The 15,016-nt window shown below is 41.4% G+C and overlaps 1 protein-coding gene across 3 annotated transcripts in view; it reads right to left on the minus strand.

The window, feature by feature from the left end:
* RASSF3 (Ras association domain family member 3) overlaps positions 1-15,016 on the minus strand; it is a 181,305-nt gene that overhangs the window by 70,487 nt on the left and 95,802 nt on the right. For all 3 annotated transcript variants that reach the window (XM_083182469.1, XM_083182466.1, XM_083182467.1), the window contains one exon: positions 6,489-6,613. In XM_083182469.1, coding sequence (XP_083038595.1) covers positions 6,489-6,542 — 54 coding nt within the window. In that variant the 5' untranslated portion in view covers positions 6,543-6,613. The remainder of the gene's footprint in view (positions 1-6,488; positions 6,614-15,016) is intronic.

The following is a 15,016-nucleotide window of genomic DNA, read 5'->3' on the forward strand; positions in this document are numbered from 1 at the left end:
AATGAACCCTCGAATGAATGTGTGAGTGTGTACATGTGGTAGGGAACATAGATTGTAAGCGACACTGGGGCAGGGACTGATGTGAGTGTTCAAATGTTCTCTGTAAAGCGCTGCGGGATATGTGAGCTGGAGTTCATCAAATATGATGAAGAAGAATAATAACGTAAGCGAACAACACCTCAGTGTACTAAAGAAGTAACCATGGTGAAATTCATCCCGCGTAGAACTTTGTGGGATGTTTTAGGCATTTGGTTTCCTAGTGAAGAGCAGAAGTAGTTAAAATTCTTTACTGTTGTTTTTTTTTTATAAGTCTATTCATTCAAGAAAAATGTGAGCAGTACATCTGTATGAGATAACAAATATAAACACATCTATAGAATCTACTTTATGAAGGCAAGTAGGTGTTAATTTACATGTTTCTTCCCGTAAGTCTTTGATTAAGGCTTATAGTCTTCATTTCTGTTAGGAAACACTGGTTGGACATGCGTGCGTTTTCTAGACTTAATGCGGGGGGCATGGAGACAATTTTTCAGATGCAGGCTTAAGAAAGGAAAAGAACTTTATATATAAAGGAAAAAAACTTCAAAGTGAGATTTCTGCTTTCATAGATAGCTACTATATTTGGGTGAATAGGACATTAAGCAACAAATGATGCAATGACAATATTAAAGAATCTTTATCATGAACTGTTAAAAAGAGTAATATCTCAGTTTTTGTTTGTTTATGGTCTTCTTACAAATTCCTGCCATATGTGTGGTCAGGTAGCTGGTACTCTTTTTCCACTGGTAAGGTATTTATTAATTAACTTTATTAGCTTAATAATTAAATTAAAATACCTCTGCTGTATATTGCACTTCTAAGAACTGCTCAGACTAAATCTCCTTACACCTCATTAATCCTCGGCACTTCTGGTGCAGCACTCTATGCTAATAAGATTTATACTGGGCTTGTAGGTGTTACAAAAAATGCTCCTTTGATTTGTGCAGTAATGTTTATGCAGACCTACCATTAAAGGGACACTAACAAGCAAATCAGCTGCACGAGGCCAGATGTGTGTAGCTGTAGCAGTTCCACTGTACCATAACAACACTGCCACCAACTGGCTAACAGAATAGGACAACTGGGAGTATATGTTGATGCCATTGTTACTATCCATTTAACTTGATTTCTAATAATCTAACATCAACAAAGAAGCATCATTAATTATTATGGCTATAGCCAGATTCTCATTGCTTTTGAATTGGGCTTCATAGCAATCCATTTTTCACATAATTATAAATCCACAATAATTCAGATACAGATAGAGGGAGAAATCCACCTGCATTGTGGTACATGCAACTGTTTATGAGACCCACTCATCAAATAGTCCTAACAGGGGGAACTGGTTACACTTTTAATCTGAAAACATTGGGGGAAATTTACTAAGATGGTAGGTCTATTCACATGTGATGTTGTTATGGGCAACCAATCAGAATCTACTTATTTATTTAGTACCTTCTAGAAGATAATAGTATCTGAGTGGTTGCCCATTGCAACATCCCAAGTGAAATAGAACTCCCATCTTATTAAATTTCCTCATAGTGCTCCTTCCTCCTATACACCATGCTCACTAATAGAATTTTAATTTAAATTACAACTGCAGTGTGGAAGGGTTACTTTGGGACAGTGGTAAATCCATAGGTTATTACTTTGTGTGATATGTATTCCTATATTTAAGCCTAGACTGCGGGTGGCTGTGTCTGGACCAATTATTAATATGCCGGGTCGCTGAGGTCAGACCTGGGATGAAGCTGCACTTGTAGCTGATGCTGTCTCCAAGTGCTGTGAACCGGACCCGGGTCTCTTGACCCGAGTTACTAGTTCACACTGCACAGCAAACCGGGACTGACCCGGGATTAACCCTTATTTTAACCCAGGTCGGAATGCTGGGTTGCTGGACCTGGTAATTTGCAAATGGCCCTTTCTTATTGCACAGAGACCCGGCAAAGACCAGGTTATTTTTGCAATATGATAGGGGTACTAGGAGGTCTAAATGACCACCCGAATTTTAAATTATTCCTTTTTTAAATTTTCTTTTGATATCTATTGCTGGTAGCATGGTAATATTTGTTACTAGTCTAGACTGTGATGTATCTGATTATAGCTGCTAGTGTTTACACAGTTTTATGTATTGTGCATGTATGTTTACATGTATGTCTTTTGGCACTGAGGGCCAGATGTATCAATCTTAAAAAAGTAATAAATTGGAGAGTAATAAATTACCAGCCAATCAGTTCCTACCTGCCATGTCACAGGCTGGTTTTGAAAAACGACAGGTAGGTGCTGATTGGCTGGTTGTTTATCACTCTCCACTTTATCACTTTTTAAATCTCAGTTAGCCAATCATTGCCAACCTTTGTGACACAACTTTTTTCAACTGAAAGGACAATAATGATTTATAAGATTATATTATCAATATGGTTGGAATGAAAATCTGGTAATGTCTGGGAGCAATTACAATTTATGAAAATTACTTTTGTGTCCATTTTCCAGTTTTTGGAAGCAAATGGTTGATTATAATTTGTTCTCAGACATTACCAGATTTTACTTGGAAAGATGTTATAGTGTGTATCCAGCTTCATAATCGGTCAGTTGAGTGCCCCGGCTTATGTGTGAAGCGTTGTCTCTTGATAACTCGGATCATGCCTAAAAGATTTTCATTTGTTGACAAAGTAGTGCTTGGAGATGACATTATCTTCCTGTGTCCACAGGTAGACAGAAATCCTGGATCACTGGAAGACCCATTTCAGGAGGGTGACAACACAGGAAAACCAGGGTCCATCAACCAGATGTGAACCAGGGTAAAGCCTTGGTTTATAGCAGAAAGGGGTATTACAGTTGCCTGCCAGTGTATTTTCATGATAGCAAAAATCACCCCACCCCCCATTTGGCATTGTAGCGTATATGGCTGCATTTGGCCAGGACTGGGTAGAAATGTAAGCAAAGAGTTCTAGAGAGGTTAGGAATGTGCTAATGTTGGTGTCAAGAGTTAAGGCCCCCATACACTATGCGATTTGGTCCCGATTTCACCAGATTCAGATGGATCGGGCAGTGAAATCGGGCCAAATCGCAGGTATAGACACCCGGTCCGACCCAATGCGTGATCCCGTGCGCATCGGGTCAGAGTCGGGAGGTCAGACCGGCTGCACATAAGATTTGCTAAATCTTATGTGCAGCCGGGCAGGGGACACAGGCGACGGATGCTGGCGAGGAAGATGGGCAGGGGGAGCCGGAGCAGGGAGCTGTCAATGCTCCGTCCAGTGGAGGGAGCAGGGGGGGGGGGGGGGGGCGGGGGGCGATTCTAGTAGCGCAGAGGCAGCGGACGCTGCGGGGGACACAGGCGGCAGTATCGTAGAGGCAGGCAGGGGGAGCCGGGAGCTGTCAGTGCTGGAGAAAAAAAACAGCCCATACAATGAATGGGCAAACTGTGATTGACTGAGCGCTCTCTCATCCAGTCAGCAATTGGCTGAGAGAGCGCTCAGCCAATCACAGGCCGCCCATTCATTGTATGGGCTTTTTTTTTCTCCAGCGCTGACAGCTCCCGGCTCCCCCTGCCTGCCTCTACGTTACTGCCGCCTGTGTCCCCTGCAGCGTCTGCTGCCTCTGGGCTACTAGCAGCGCCCCCCAGCCACCTCGCAGCGTCCTCCACCCGCCACCTGGATGTCCCTTGCCCCACTGCTCCCTCCACCTTGTAGCTCCCCGGGAGTTGCAAATGATACATCGAATGCGATGTATCGTTTGCAAAACTTGGCACATCAGTGCCTAATCGTGTGTCCCCCTCCCGGGGAGCTGCAGGGGGAAATCAGGTCCGACTTGTCCTTAGGACAAGTCGGACTAATGTATGGGGGCCTTTAGATATTGTACAAAGGAAGAGATTGTGTTCAGAAGGAAGGAAGACTAGAATGGAGAAGTTGGAGATGTCATAAAGGTAGGCAAAGTTCAGGACAAGTGAGTAATCACTGCAATGGATGGGAGACTACATTTTAAAGTAGCAGCACTGATATCACTGGGGATTTTGAAATCAACAAATTTAACAGTTCAGCAGTGAGGAAAACAAGCAGCTTATTACTGTTGGAATAGACATGAGGGGACCAGTGGGAAATGGAATGAACCTTGAAGAAAAAACGTTATAGTCCATGTGACATATTTAGTCAATTGTTTTATAGCTTCTAGCCAAGGAAGGAATTGTACTATTTATTGTATGGGAAGGTTTAGCAACAAACAACAGACAGAATACCCTGTACACATGGGGCGACGGTGCCTCCGTGCAGAGATAGGTGCTCAGCATACATGCTATGCACGCGCAATGTGTGCTGGGCTATCTGTGCTGAGCAGGCCTTTGCCTATGCTTATAAGCAAAACCCTCCGACCTAAACAGAATAGATAGTGCATGCTCTATCTCTGTGGATTTTGGGGACGCACCATCGATATAGTTTATACACAAGGAGCAATCCGTGCTCCATTTGTAAGCGATCTAGTCAGATCGCTTAGAAATGGGGCTTAAATATTTTTGAATGAACAATAAAATTATAAGAAAAGTCGGTACTTGAGTAGTTTCACGGCGCCACCATGGCGCCGTGCTACTTCCCTGTTCTACGCTCACCACAACTATCTAAAATAAACTAACTTAACTCCATGCCAACATGGATAGTTCATACCCCCACTATAAATGTTGGCATGGAGTTGATCTTAGATAGCGTGGCGAGCGCAGCGAGCCACCGAGCCCGCAGCGTGGGCCAGCGAAGCGAGCCCCGCAAGGGGACTCAGACGCATGGCGCCATGCTGGCGCCGTGAAACTACACAAGTACCGAAAAGTCTTCCTGCAAAATAAACCCGTAATTGTATACAGCAGGATACGCTTTACAATACATATTTCACTGCTACATTCTGTTTATGGCAGATATGAAAATATCATTATAGGAAAATGCACAGAAAGCACATAATGAATCCAGTGGATGACTGCGGGTCTCACCCCCCTTCATTACATGGCCTGGTTTATAGGAAAGGAAGAGAACGTCGGCTTAATGGAAAATTATGTGTAGAACCTGTAATGCCCTTAAAGCAATTACCTGTTTATTTTTGTGGCTATTGATCCATTCCAAGTAAGAATGACTAATCACAAGATAATGCAATGCTCCGATTCTCTACTCAAGCATTGGCAAAATTTGTACATCCATAACACACTAACATAAATCCTCCATGTGTGTGCTATATGTATTATTAACCTTTATTTTATAATGCGATCAAATCAAGCAACATTTTCCAAAGTATACTATATGATGGTGGTTATTCACCATCACCAAACCCCGCCTTGCAGTATTCTGGACGCCACCCATTTGCAAGGTCGATTCCCTTGCAGGGCCTGTGAATGGATGTTACACAGTAAAATCCACAGTACACATTAACATACACAGTAACATCCATTCGCAGCCTAGGGGGATCCACTCATATTATTCGATGGTCAGCGACCATCGAATGATGGGGAAGGTGCACGCATATAAAAGTGACTCAAGTCACTTACATATGCTTGGACGCTCAGGAAGAAGTGGGCGCGGGCTGCTGACATCCGGCGTGCACGTCATTGGGTCATTTGCATGAGAATGCCCATGAAACGCTGGGCGTTCCCAACCTGTCACCCCATGCCCCTCCTTGCATCCTGCCCGGACACTTGGGTGCGTGCTCCCGGCTAACACCTTGTTCGCCTTGGCCGCATGTACCCGCTATCTACTTATGCGCAGAAATGCATTTGCGCATGTGCAGACGCACACCATTGGACCCCTTGCAGATGAAGGGGTCCAAACAGACCTGAATAAGGTCTGATAACCACAACTGGGAGGTTCTGTAACTGTATGGTGGATAGGGTACGGATCAGAGGGTCGACAAGCAAAAGGTTGACACTCAATAGGTTGACTACTTATGGCCGACAGACAAAAGGTCAACACATGAAAATGGTCAACATACAAAAGAGCCACATGGGCAAAAGGTCGAAATGCAGTTTTCAAAATGTTCTGTCTATGTAATCATAAGTCTACATGGACACTGTATAAGTGTACTGCATAACCTGGCATGGCACGGTGCAAAGGACGCACCATAAGTGGTCGATGTGTTGAGTGCTTTGCTTGTCGACCAATAATCCATACCCCATCTGCCTCACATTATTTATTCTCCCTCTGTATCCACTGGGATGGTAAAGTATGAACAAGTAAGTATAAAAAATAAAATCATGAAAAACTGAGGTCAACCTTTTTCTTGTCGACCATTAGTGGTCAACCAATAGACTGCCAACCTTTTGCCTGTCAACCTATCGTCCACATCCCAGTGGATGGGCTTCCAGTTCCACTCATGCACAAATTAAAGTTTCACAAATAGAAAATAAATAACCAACATCTGCTATATTTGTAGACATGGTGAAATAGTCATAGAAGAAACATAAAAAAAGGCTACAGTACCTTCTCATTGTTATTGGAGTGGTCCAAGGTGTCATACACAGGTAAACATTCCATTAACTTCCCATTAGGTTCACAGTTCAATTGCACCTGACCTTGGCACTGAGAGTGGCATGTGTATTTACAATCTGAAAGAAATCAATATTCATGTTATTTACGTGCGCTTATGGAATGTGTAGTTTGCTTACCTATTGTACTTTTTATGATAAAACAATCCTCCACACACACACACACACACATTAATAAACGATGCTGCATTAATCATGTACAGTTTAATAAAACTCAACATAAAATGGTCGAAGAGTTAAAAAGTGAGAGGAGTGACACCGAAATATTCTGCTGCTGATGTGGGTTACGGTATAGATGATCGACGATGTCTAGGTCGACAGTCACTAGGTTGACCACTAATGGTCAACCATGAGTAGGTCGACCATGAAAAGAGTTGACATACCATAGATCGACATAGGCAAGGTCAACCAGGGCAGACGCCTGTTTAAACCCGGGTTGAAGCTGGGTCCATAAACCCGGGTGCAACCCGGTGTTTTGATTTAAGAGGGGTATTAGTTTTAAAGATTGAGGGAAAAACTATCTACTAAGCTCTGGAGAGAGATAAAGTACCAACCAACCACCTCCTGTCATTTTTCAAACCCAGCCTTTAACATGGCAGCTTGGAGCCAATTGGCTGGTACATTATCTCTGTCCTATCTTTTGAATGGAAAATATATCAATGTACCCTCGACCAGGATACTCCGCACAGTTACAGTCTGGGTTCAGAATCAAACCCATGACCTCAGCACTGTGAGGCAGTAATGCTAACCATTACACCATCCGTACTGCCCTTTGGCTAGCCATTGGTTACTGGTAGTCGCCTGATGTGATGTCCAGCATGGTTGCGCTCAGAATGCAGGTAACCTTTTCATGTGTCCACCTCTACCATGTTGACCTTTTGCTTGTGTTAACCTTTTGTCAATGCCAACCTATTACATGTCGACACTGGCAACCTATCAACCAGAACCAGTGTTCAAGTCCCGTTCCAAAGCTCAGACAGTCTAAACTTTTAAAATTTCACCCGAATGTGATGAACACTCTTAGATGTATGCCTACATGAAACAGAGTGATGAAAGCTTGTAGAAATGTCTTTATCTCATCTGTAATCCAGTCCAAAATTGAACATGTGATAGTGTAATTACTCCAATGGAAATATGAAACAGAATACAAATTAAATCTAAAATGCTATAAGCTTCAAACACTTTTATTCTCATATAAGGGGGAGTTTGTATACATTTGGCTGTAAAAAGAAAAAAAATTGTTATCTCATTTTTATGACCTTGTTTTTTCTATTCATATAGCAAATTATTTAAATATTTTGCTTTTATTTGTTTAAAAAAAAAACAAAATATGAATGTAACAAATTAAGATAGAGTTAATGAAATTATTTTAACATATTAAAGACTAGCTAAGCCCACTCGAAGCAAAATATGTGATTGCCTCTGTGTTTCTATATGTGTGATTGCCTCTGTGTCTCTGTATGTGTGAAAGAGAAAGAGATGTAATTTCACTCACTGCCAGCAGATGACAGTGTTTTGGAAACTCAAGGACACTAGACATTTTATATATTATATATATATATATATATATATATATATATATATATATATATATCGTCAGGTACCTGACAAACTATAATTGCTTGCTGGGCTCCAAAAACTTGAAGCCCAGGGAGCAGGTCTGAACCGGGCACAATATCCATTGCCTATTTGGTGTTATAGTGTTTTTTGCACATAAAGACTAACCACGTGTTGCACAACAAGATGCAATTACCAGTCTTTCCTTGATAGTGGTATCAAAATGTATCTTCAGTAGTATTCCCAACAACTTCTGTATGTAGAATTTTGTTTATATTACAAATATAAAAACTACTTACTTATAGACACACATTGCCATTTACATCCCTTCTAGCCACAACTGACTTAGTATTGCCTTCCCTCTAACACTATATCATTTAAAAGCCTTTTTGCCAAGTGACTAAGGGCCAGATGCACTAAGCTTCAAAAGTGATAATATGGAGATTGATGAACAACCAACCAATCAGCTCCTGCCTGACATTTTTCAAACACAGCCTGTGACATGGAATGTAGGAGCTGATTGGCTGGTTGTTTATCACTCTCCGTTTTATCACTTTTGAAGCTTAGTGAATCTGGCCCTAAGCCTTAAAACATGGACAATTGGTTGCGAAGGGATCTAGGATAGTGCCTGAAACAGACACCAGCAATGGCACAGCTGCTTCCTGAATCTGCAATGTCTGTTTCATTTTTGCATGCAAATGTTTCTCCCTTACACAAATTTCAGACATTGTTTATACAAGTTCATTGCGTGTATTTATGCCAGCCATAACGATGAACACAACACAGCTAGACTAGTTGTTTGGATATATGTGTGAGTCATAAGTCATTGCACTGTAACTTACTATGTAAAGCTGACTGAACCTGAATACTGAAATGAACAGAAGCATATGTATATTATGGTTGCATGTTGCCATGCAGGCTGTGTATGTGCTGGAGGTGCATCTAAAATGTTGAAATGGGGCAGTTGGATTGCACCTGCCAGAGGTTCCTGTGGAGACTTGAACCTTAGCAATATCAGGTATTGATGGGTCAACTGGCTGTGGTAGGTAGGCCCATATTTCTGTCCATAAATTATGCTAAGAACCTCAATTTTACTCCCAGTTAAATTGCTTGTTCTTAGTGCTTAGTATGGAGAGTGATAAAACTCCAGCCAATCAGCTCCAAACTGCAACATACTACAGGCTGTGGGGCAGATGTATTACGCTTTAACAAGAGATAAATGCAAGGGTGATAAGAAGAGATAAATGCCCAGCCAATCACCTGCTAACTGACATGTACAGTCTGTGTTTGAAAAAAGTCAGTAAGGAGCTGATTGGCTGGACGTTTATCTCTCCTTATCACCCTTGCATTTATCTCGTTAAGGCTTAATACATCTGCCTCAGTGTTTGAAATATGACAGTTAGGACTTGATTGGTTGGTGGTTTATCACTCTCCATTTTATTACTTTTCAAGGCTTAGTACATCTGACCCATGATGTTTATAATTAGGGTGTGCAATCCAGCCCTCTATCCTCTGAAATGTAGACTACAGCAATACTAGGAGCATATACTCTATTAGTGTAATTGTTTTACCTACACATTTTAAATTGCTGAGACATACTGTACTTTAATGAAGTAGCTAGGAATTCCATATATTAAGCAGTGGGAGTCACATTATGCTATATATAATTATGTTAGACTTCAATGTAATCATTTCTTTCATATGTAGATACACAAAGCATTATATTTACATGCAGCTGTTATTACATTTAATTGAGTACCTAAATACTGCATAGCAGATAGCAACGGTCCATGAACATCTGAAGAATTCAAGAGTATTTCCAGTATTTATGTAGCAATTATGAAGGCTATTTTACAGTCAAAGGTTACATAAATGTGTGCATTAAGCATGCCCCAGAGCATGACTAGAGCACCTAAGGATAGAAGATACTTTGTATGGTTTTTTTTATCTCTGTATTTTTTTCAAATTCAACACTAGTACTGTAGTTTATTTCACATACCTTACATCTTATAACACTTATAACACTTCACTGCCATATGTTCTTTAAGTAATGCCTGAGGGGGGTGGCTAGACAGAGGTGACCTCAACATACCTGCTAACATTGGCAGTAGCTGGAGCAAACATCTGGGCTGCCAAGATATTCTGCCCCCCTCCCTCCCCCTCTAATTCAAGGCAGTTGGTAGGTTTGTGCCAGGGAAATCATTTAGTACCCCATACACATTGGGGTATTTCAGGCCTTACCAATATTGGTGGTGGTGGGGACCAGATTCATACACACTTGCCAATGCTGACGTGGAGGGGCATGATGGCAGGGAGAGCAAGGGCCATCCTGTGGTTGCATTAACCACACCATACTTGCCTACCCTCCCAGAAAGGTCGGGAGGCTCCTGAAAATCATCTCCTGGCCCCTGGAAGATTTGGGCAAGCCATGCGACTGCCACTGGACCCCTACACTCCGCGCTGGCATCCCACCAGTTAAATACCGGCATTCGTGGGTGTATGTGGAGGGGGCAGGGCTACAAATAGGCAAATCATGTCCTTTTAGCCTTGCCCCTTCACATACACCGACAAATCGCAGCATTTCTGAGGATGGGGGTGGGGCTTGATGATGGCAGATTCTGGCCCCAGCCCCATAAGCACTTCTTCAGGTCTCCTCTCCAGGTTTCTCCCATAGAGGAGAACCAAAAAGTTGACCACCGTCATCTATACATGCAGGACAAGGGAGGGGGTCCTCAGTGGGAAATGGTTTTTTTTTTTAAACCATTCTGCTGATGGACAGCACCAGAATAACCGTGCAGTACGTGTTGGCTCCGCCTCCACATATTTGCGCACTCTTTTTTAGGGGGTCCTCAGTGTCTAATGTGTATGGAGCTCCTAAAGAGCTGAAATGAAGTCATAAATACAAAACCTGCTTCTTTATTTATTTATTAACAGTTTCTTATATAGCGCAGCATATTCCGTTGCGCTTTACAATAGCAGACAGTGATACAACAAAACAGGGTATTTACAGACAGTCAAAATGTAGGAGGGCCCTGCTCGCAAGCTTACAATCTTTAGCGCATGCATACAGGGTAGAACATCAAAATTCCTTTCTGTATGACTTCCATTTATCATGGCTACTTCCCAGACACACAAATATATGTTTTACGGCTAATTATATAATACAAGTTTGTAAGGCCATAGAACAAAATTGTACTATAAAATGACAAAGTACTAAGTTTTTTTTTAAATCATCTTTACAATGAAATGTGATAAACAATACTTTCAGCATTATAGGCCGGGAATGTAGCAATCCTATTTGGAACATGACTACAGCAGTTCCTATTTGTGCAAATACGACCAGGACTCTTAATGAAATAAGTGGATGCATTTACCAGACAGCACGGTTATGTTTCTCATACATAATTCATTTTAATCTATGCGTCACTGTATAGCATACAGGCAATAAGGTTATAGGAGGTATAGATATATAGCAGTATGATTGGGCACATTTCTTTAAATACTAATAACTTATATAAAAGTTACCACAGCTCTTCCTATTCTCCATGTATACATTATTCATTATTTGGACATTACGGGACACTTAACAGATTTTTGGCCACAACTAGTTAATGGTTGTAATATATTCTGATGCGTGAGACTGTGGGTTGTTCTCTGCATTCCCACCCAGCAGATATAACAGGGTATATAGCAGTGTGCAATATAGCAGTAGAACACTTTATTGGTACAGTGCATTGAAAAATAACAAGTGATAACATTGACCACATTGCAACGTTCTCTGATCATAAGCAGCAGAACCACTAATGAACTGTCCCGCACATCACATATCCGTACATTTATTGTTAATTAAAAAAAAAAAAAAAAAACATAGCATTGGAGCAGAGATACAATAATTGCAATTTACCCATAAAAAAAAAAATCAAGCAAGTAAAGAGATTCAACTAAAATGCCATTTGCAGTGTTCATAAATAGAGGAGACTCTGGTCAGAAGCACCCTTATGGCTGAAAAGCCCTGTGATACAGCATTAATTATACCTGACACTAAGCAGCACACCTACCTGGAGATTTTGTCTTCTTAACCTGGACTTTGATTTGACTGGATAGCTTGTATATTGCTGTTCCCATCCCAGACAGTATGTGTGGCAGAGAAGCCGGGATGCTGTGCTGCTCATCTAACAAGCGAGCCCTGGTGATTGTACTGCACTGACTCAGGGAGATCAGGCAGAGCAGAGCACTGCTGATGCTGAACAGAAAAACTCTCCTCCACCATTGTGTCTGACACACAGCAACCTGACTCAGTCAAGTAGAGCAGGAAGTCCCCTGTATCTCGCTCTGCTAAGCCATGGAGCATTTGCCTTTCAAATAAATCTGGATTAAGTAACCAATGTAGGCAGTATGGATGTTTTGCAACAATATGTACGTCATATTTTCAGACTGGTAGGGTGTATATTTGATACATGAGATTTTGCGGTAACACAACACTGCTTGCCATGCTTCCCAGAAATGAGATCGCCCTACCTGTACTTGCTAGAATAGGCAATCAGATGACATTTTCTAAAACAAGTGCAACCTGATCCCAGGAGCCTACTAGTGCCATAGCAGATGACAGGATCCCCTGCCTTCCATAAGTTTCCCGCATAGGTAGTAAATTGTAATCAGCGCTGTCATTTAATTAATCACAAACAGTGGCGGTTTTTACCTATGGGTTGCAGCCCCCCCCAGGTAAAATCCACCACTGTGTAAACCCAGATGCAGTCTATGACTGCACAGGCTTCACTGTGACTGGCAGGTCAGACATCCAATAAGAAGCCACTGCCAGTCACCCAAGGCTGATTTAACCATCTGTGTTCAAGCAGGGATACCCATAAAACCTAGACTGTTAAGATGGGTATACAATGGAGCGACACGGATTTGTTCTGACTTTTTAACACATTCCCAACAGTCTGAAAGGATGGGACAGAAGCTATGTTAATGAACTACAGAAAAAACGCTGTTTCGTCCTTCATTAACATGCATGGTTTTGAAAGCGGTGTTGCTAAGTTTGATGTAGCATCAACAGACCTAACGCCATTGCAAGAGACCCCAGAAGTGCGCATATAATGCATATGCTGGTCAGATCGGCCCAACCGGATGGTATATCGCTCAGTCCTCGAGGCACACTGAAACTGAGTACACACTGAGTTTGGCAAACACTAAAAGTTTAAAAGTAAAGAGTAAATACATCACTATAAATTTCCAAAGGACTCTATTCAACAAGCAGTCATACAGTAACTTTTATTGTTGTTTTCTCTAGCTATTTAACCATGAAATGCTAATAATTTCAGTTTGAGATAAGAACACCATCACAGGATGTTATTATCAGTCCCGCCAAGGCCTCCAATCACATCACATGGAGGGTCTATGTTCATAAACCAAAGCCTTAAAACATCTGAGCTACAGAGACATGCCGTGAAACAACTGATAAGCGCCATAACAGCAGAAATAAATACATCCCAAAATGCTTAACTTTGCAGAACTTGCCCCTAATAGTGAATGTCATTTTTGGGTGGTATTCTTCTCTGTAAGCCGGAGATGGAGCAGAAGATCTCTCCCCAGTAGCCTTCATTCCCTTCCCATTGTGGCTATCACACAATTATACTGACATGTGTAGTCTTCTGAATTGCACATCCACATTGAGACAGCAAGTAGGAAAAGTGACAGCTATGTGTGCAGTGCAAACCATTGTGCAGAAACAGACTTGTATCAGAGGCACAGTCCCAGCACGGGTTTTATTTTTGATAAATAGGTGATAAAAATCTTGTCATTGTAATAAGAAATTACTGTTTACATGGCCACACTCTTATCAATACTAAATGGAACTTTTAGACACAACATTTATTTTTTTAATCTGTAAAATATTTGTGGCTCCCAATTGTTTAAATATATTAAATAAAATACTTTAGATCACTAGAACAAAATGAAAAATCTATTGAGAAGATAACCTGAGGCACTATGATTAATACAATGTTGTGTAGCTGCATGATGGCATGCTTCACCACACTAACAACGATAACCACGTTTGTAATATACTGTATACCTCAGGGTACAGAACATATGATAGTAGTGTACTGTCAGCCTTAACTGTTCATCGTGCTTATTAGCAGCTACTTGGAACGGAACCCAAACAATATTCTATACCTAAGTGGGGCAGTTGCTGAAATGTACTAGAAAGTGCAATGTGAGAACAGCCCTGTCCTGCTCTCAGTACCATAAGAGAGGCAGGCTGGATTAGTTGACTTGGCTTTCAACATGTTTTATTCCAGGTCACTGAATCAGAGCAAGGCGACATGAATAGAAGTCTAAAGAAGGTCATATGTGGACATTTGATTCCTCTGAAGTGCTGTCACTGTGAATAGACATCTTCAGAGATCAGTCTGGACAAAATCAGCAAGCGCCTTATCCTCTCTGTGTCAGCTATCCCCAAAAGAAATAGGGCACAGCTTCACAACAAGAGAAAGGTTAGAGTAACATGTCACGCGCAAAGCAGCATCTCAAAGGAAACACAACAAAACATGAAGACATAATCTAGTAACTAATCAACTAAGGTCAATAAAACAGCAATAGTGTGGCATCTTAGTAATACCCCTTTCACATCGCACTTTTAAAACGGTAAATTGCCATTTTTTCCCTTTTTAAAACGTTTAAGCCTGCACTGTGAATGCACCACAGCTGATTTACCGTTTAAAGTTAACTGGCATTTCGAACCGTGTAAAAAGCAGAGTCCTACACGGTTCCTTGCCGTTTTTTGCGCAATGTGAATGTGTACAATGCTATGCATTCACAGTGCAGGCTTAAACGTTTTAAAAAGGGAAAAAAAACGGCAATTTACCGTTTTAAAAGTGCGATGTGAAAGGGGTATAAACCGGT

This window comes from Crinia signifera, chromosome 4 (assembly GCF_055691185.1).
Source record: "Crinia signifera chromosome 4, ASM5569118v1, whole genome shotgun sequence".
NCBI lineage: Eukaryota > Metazoa > Chordata > Amphibia > Anura > Myobatrachidae > Crinia > Crinia signifera.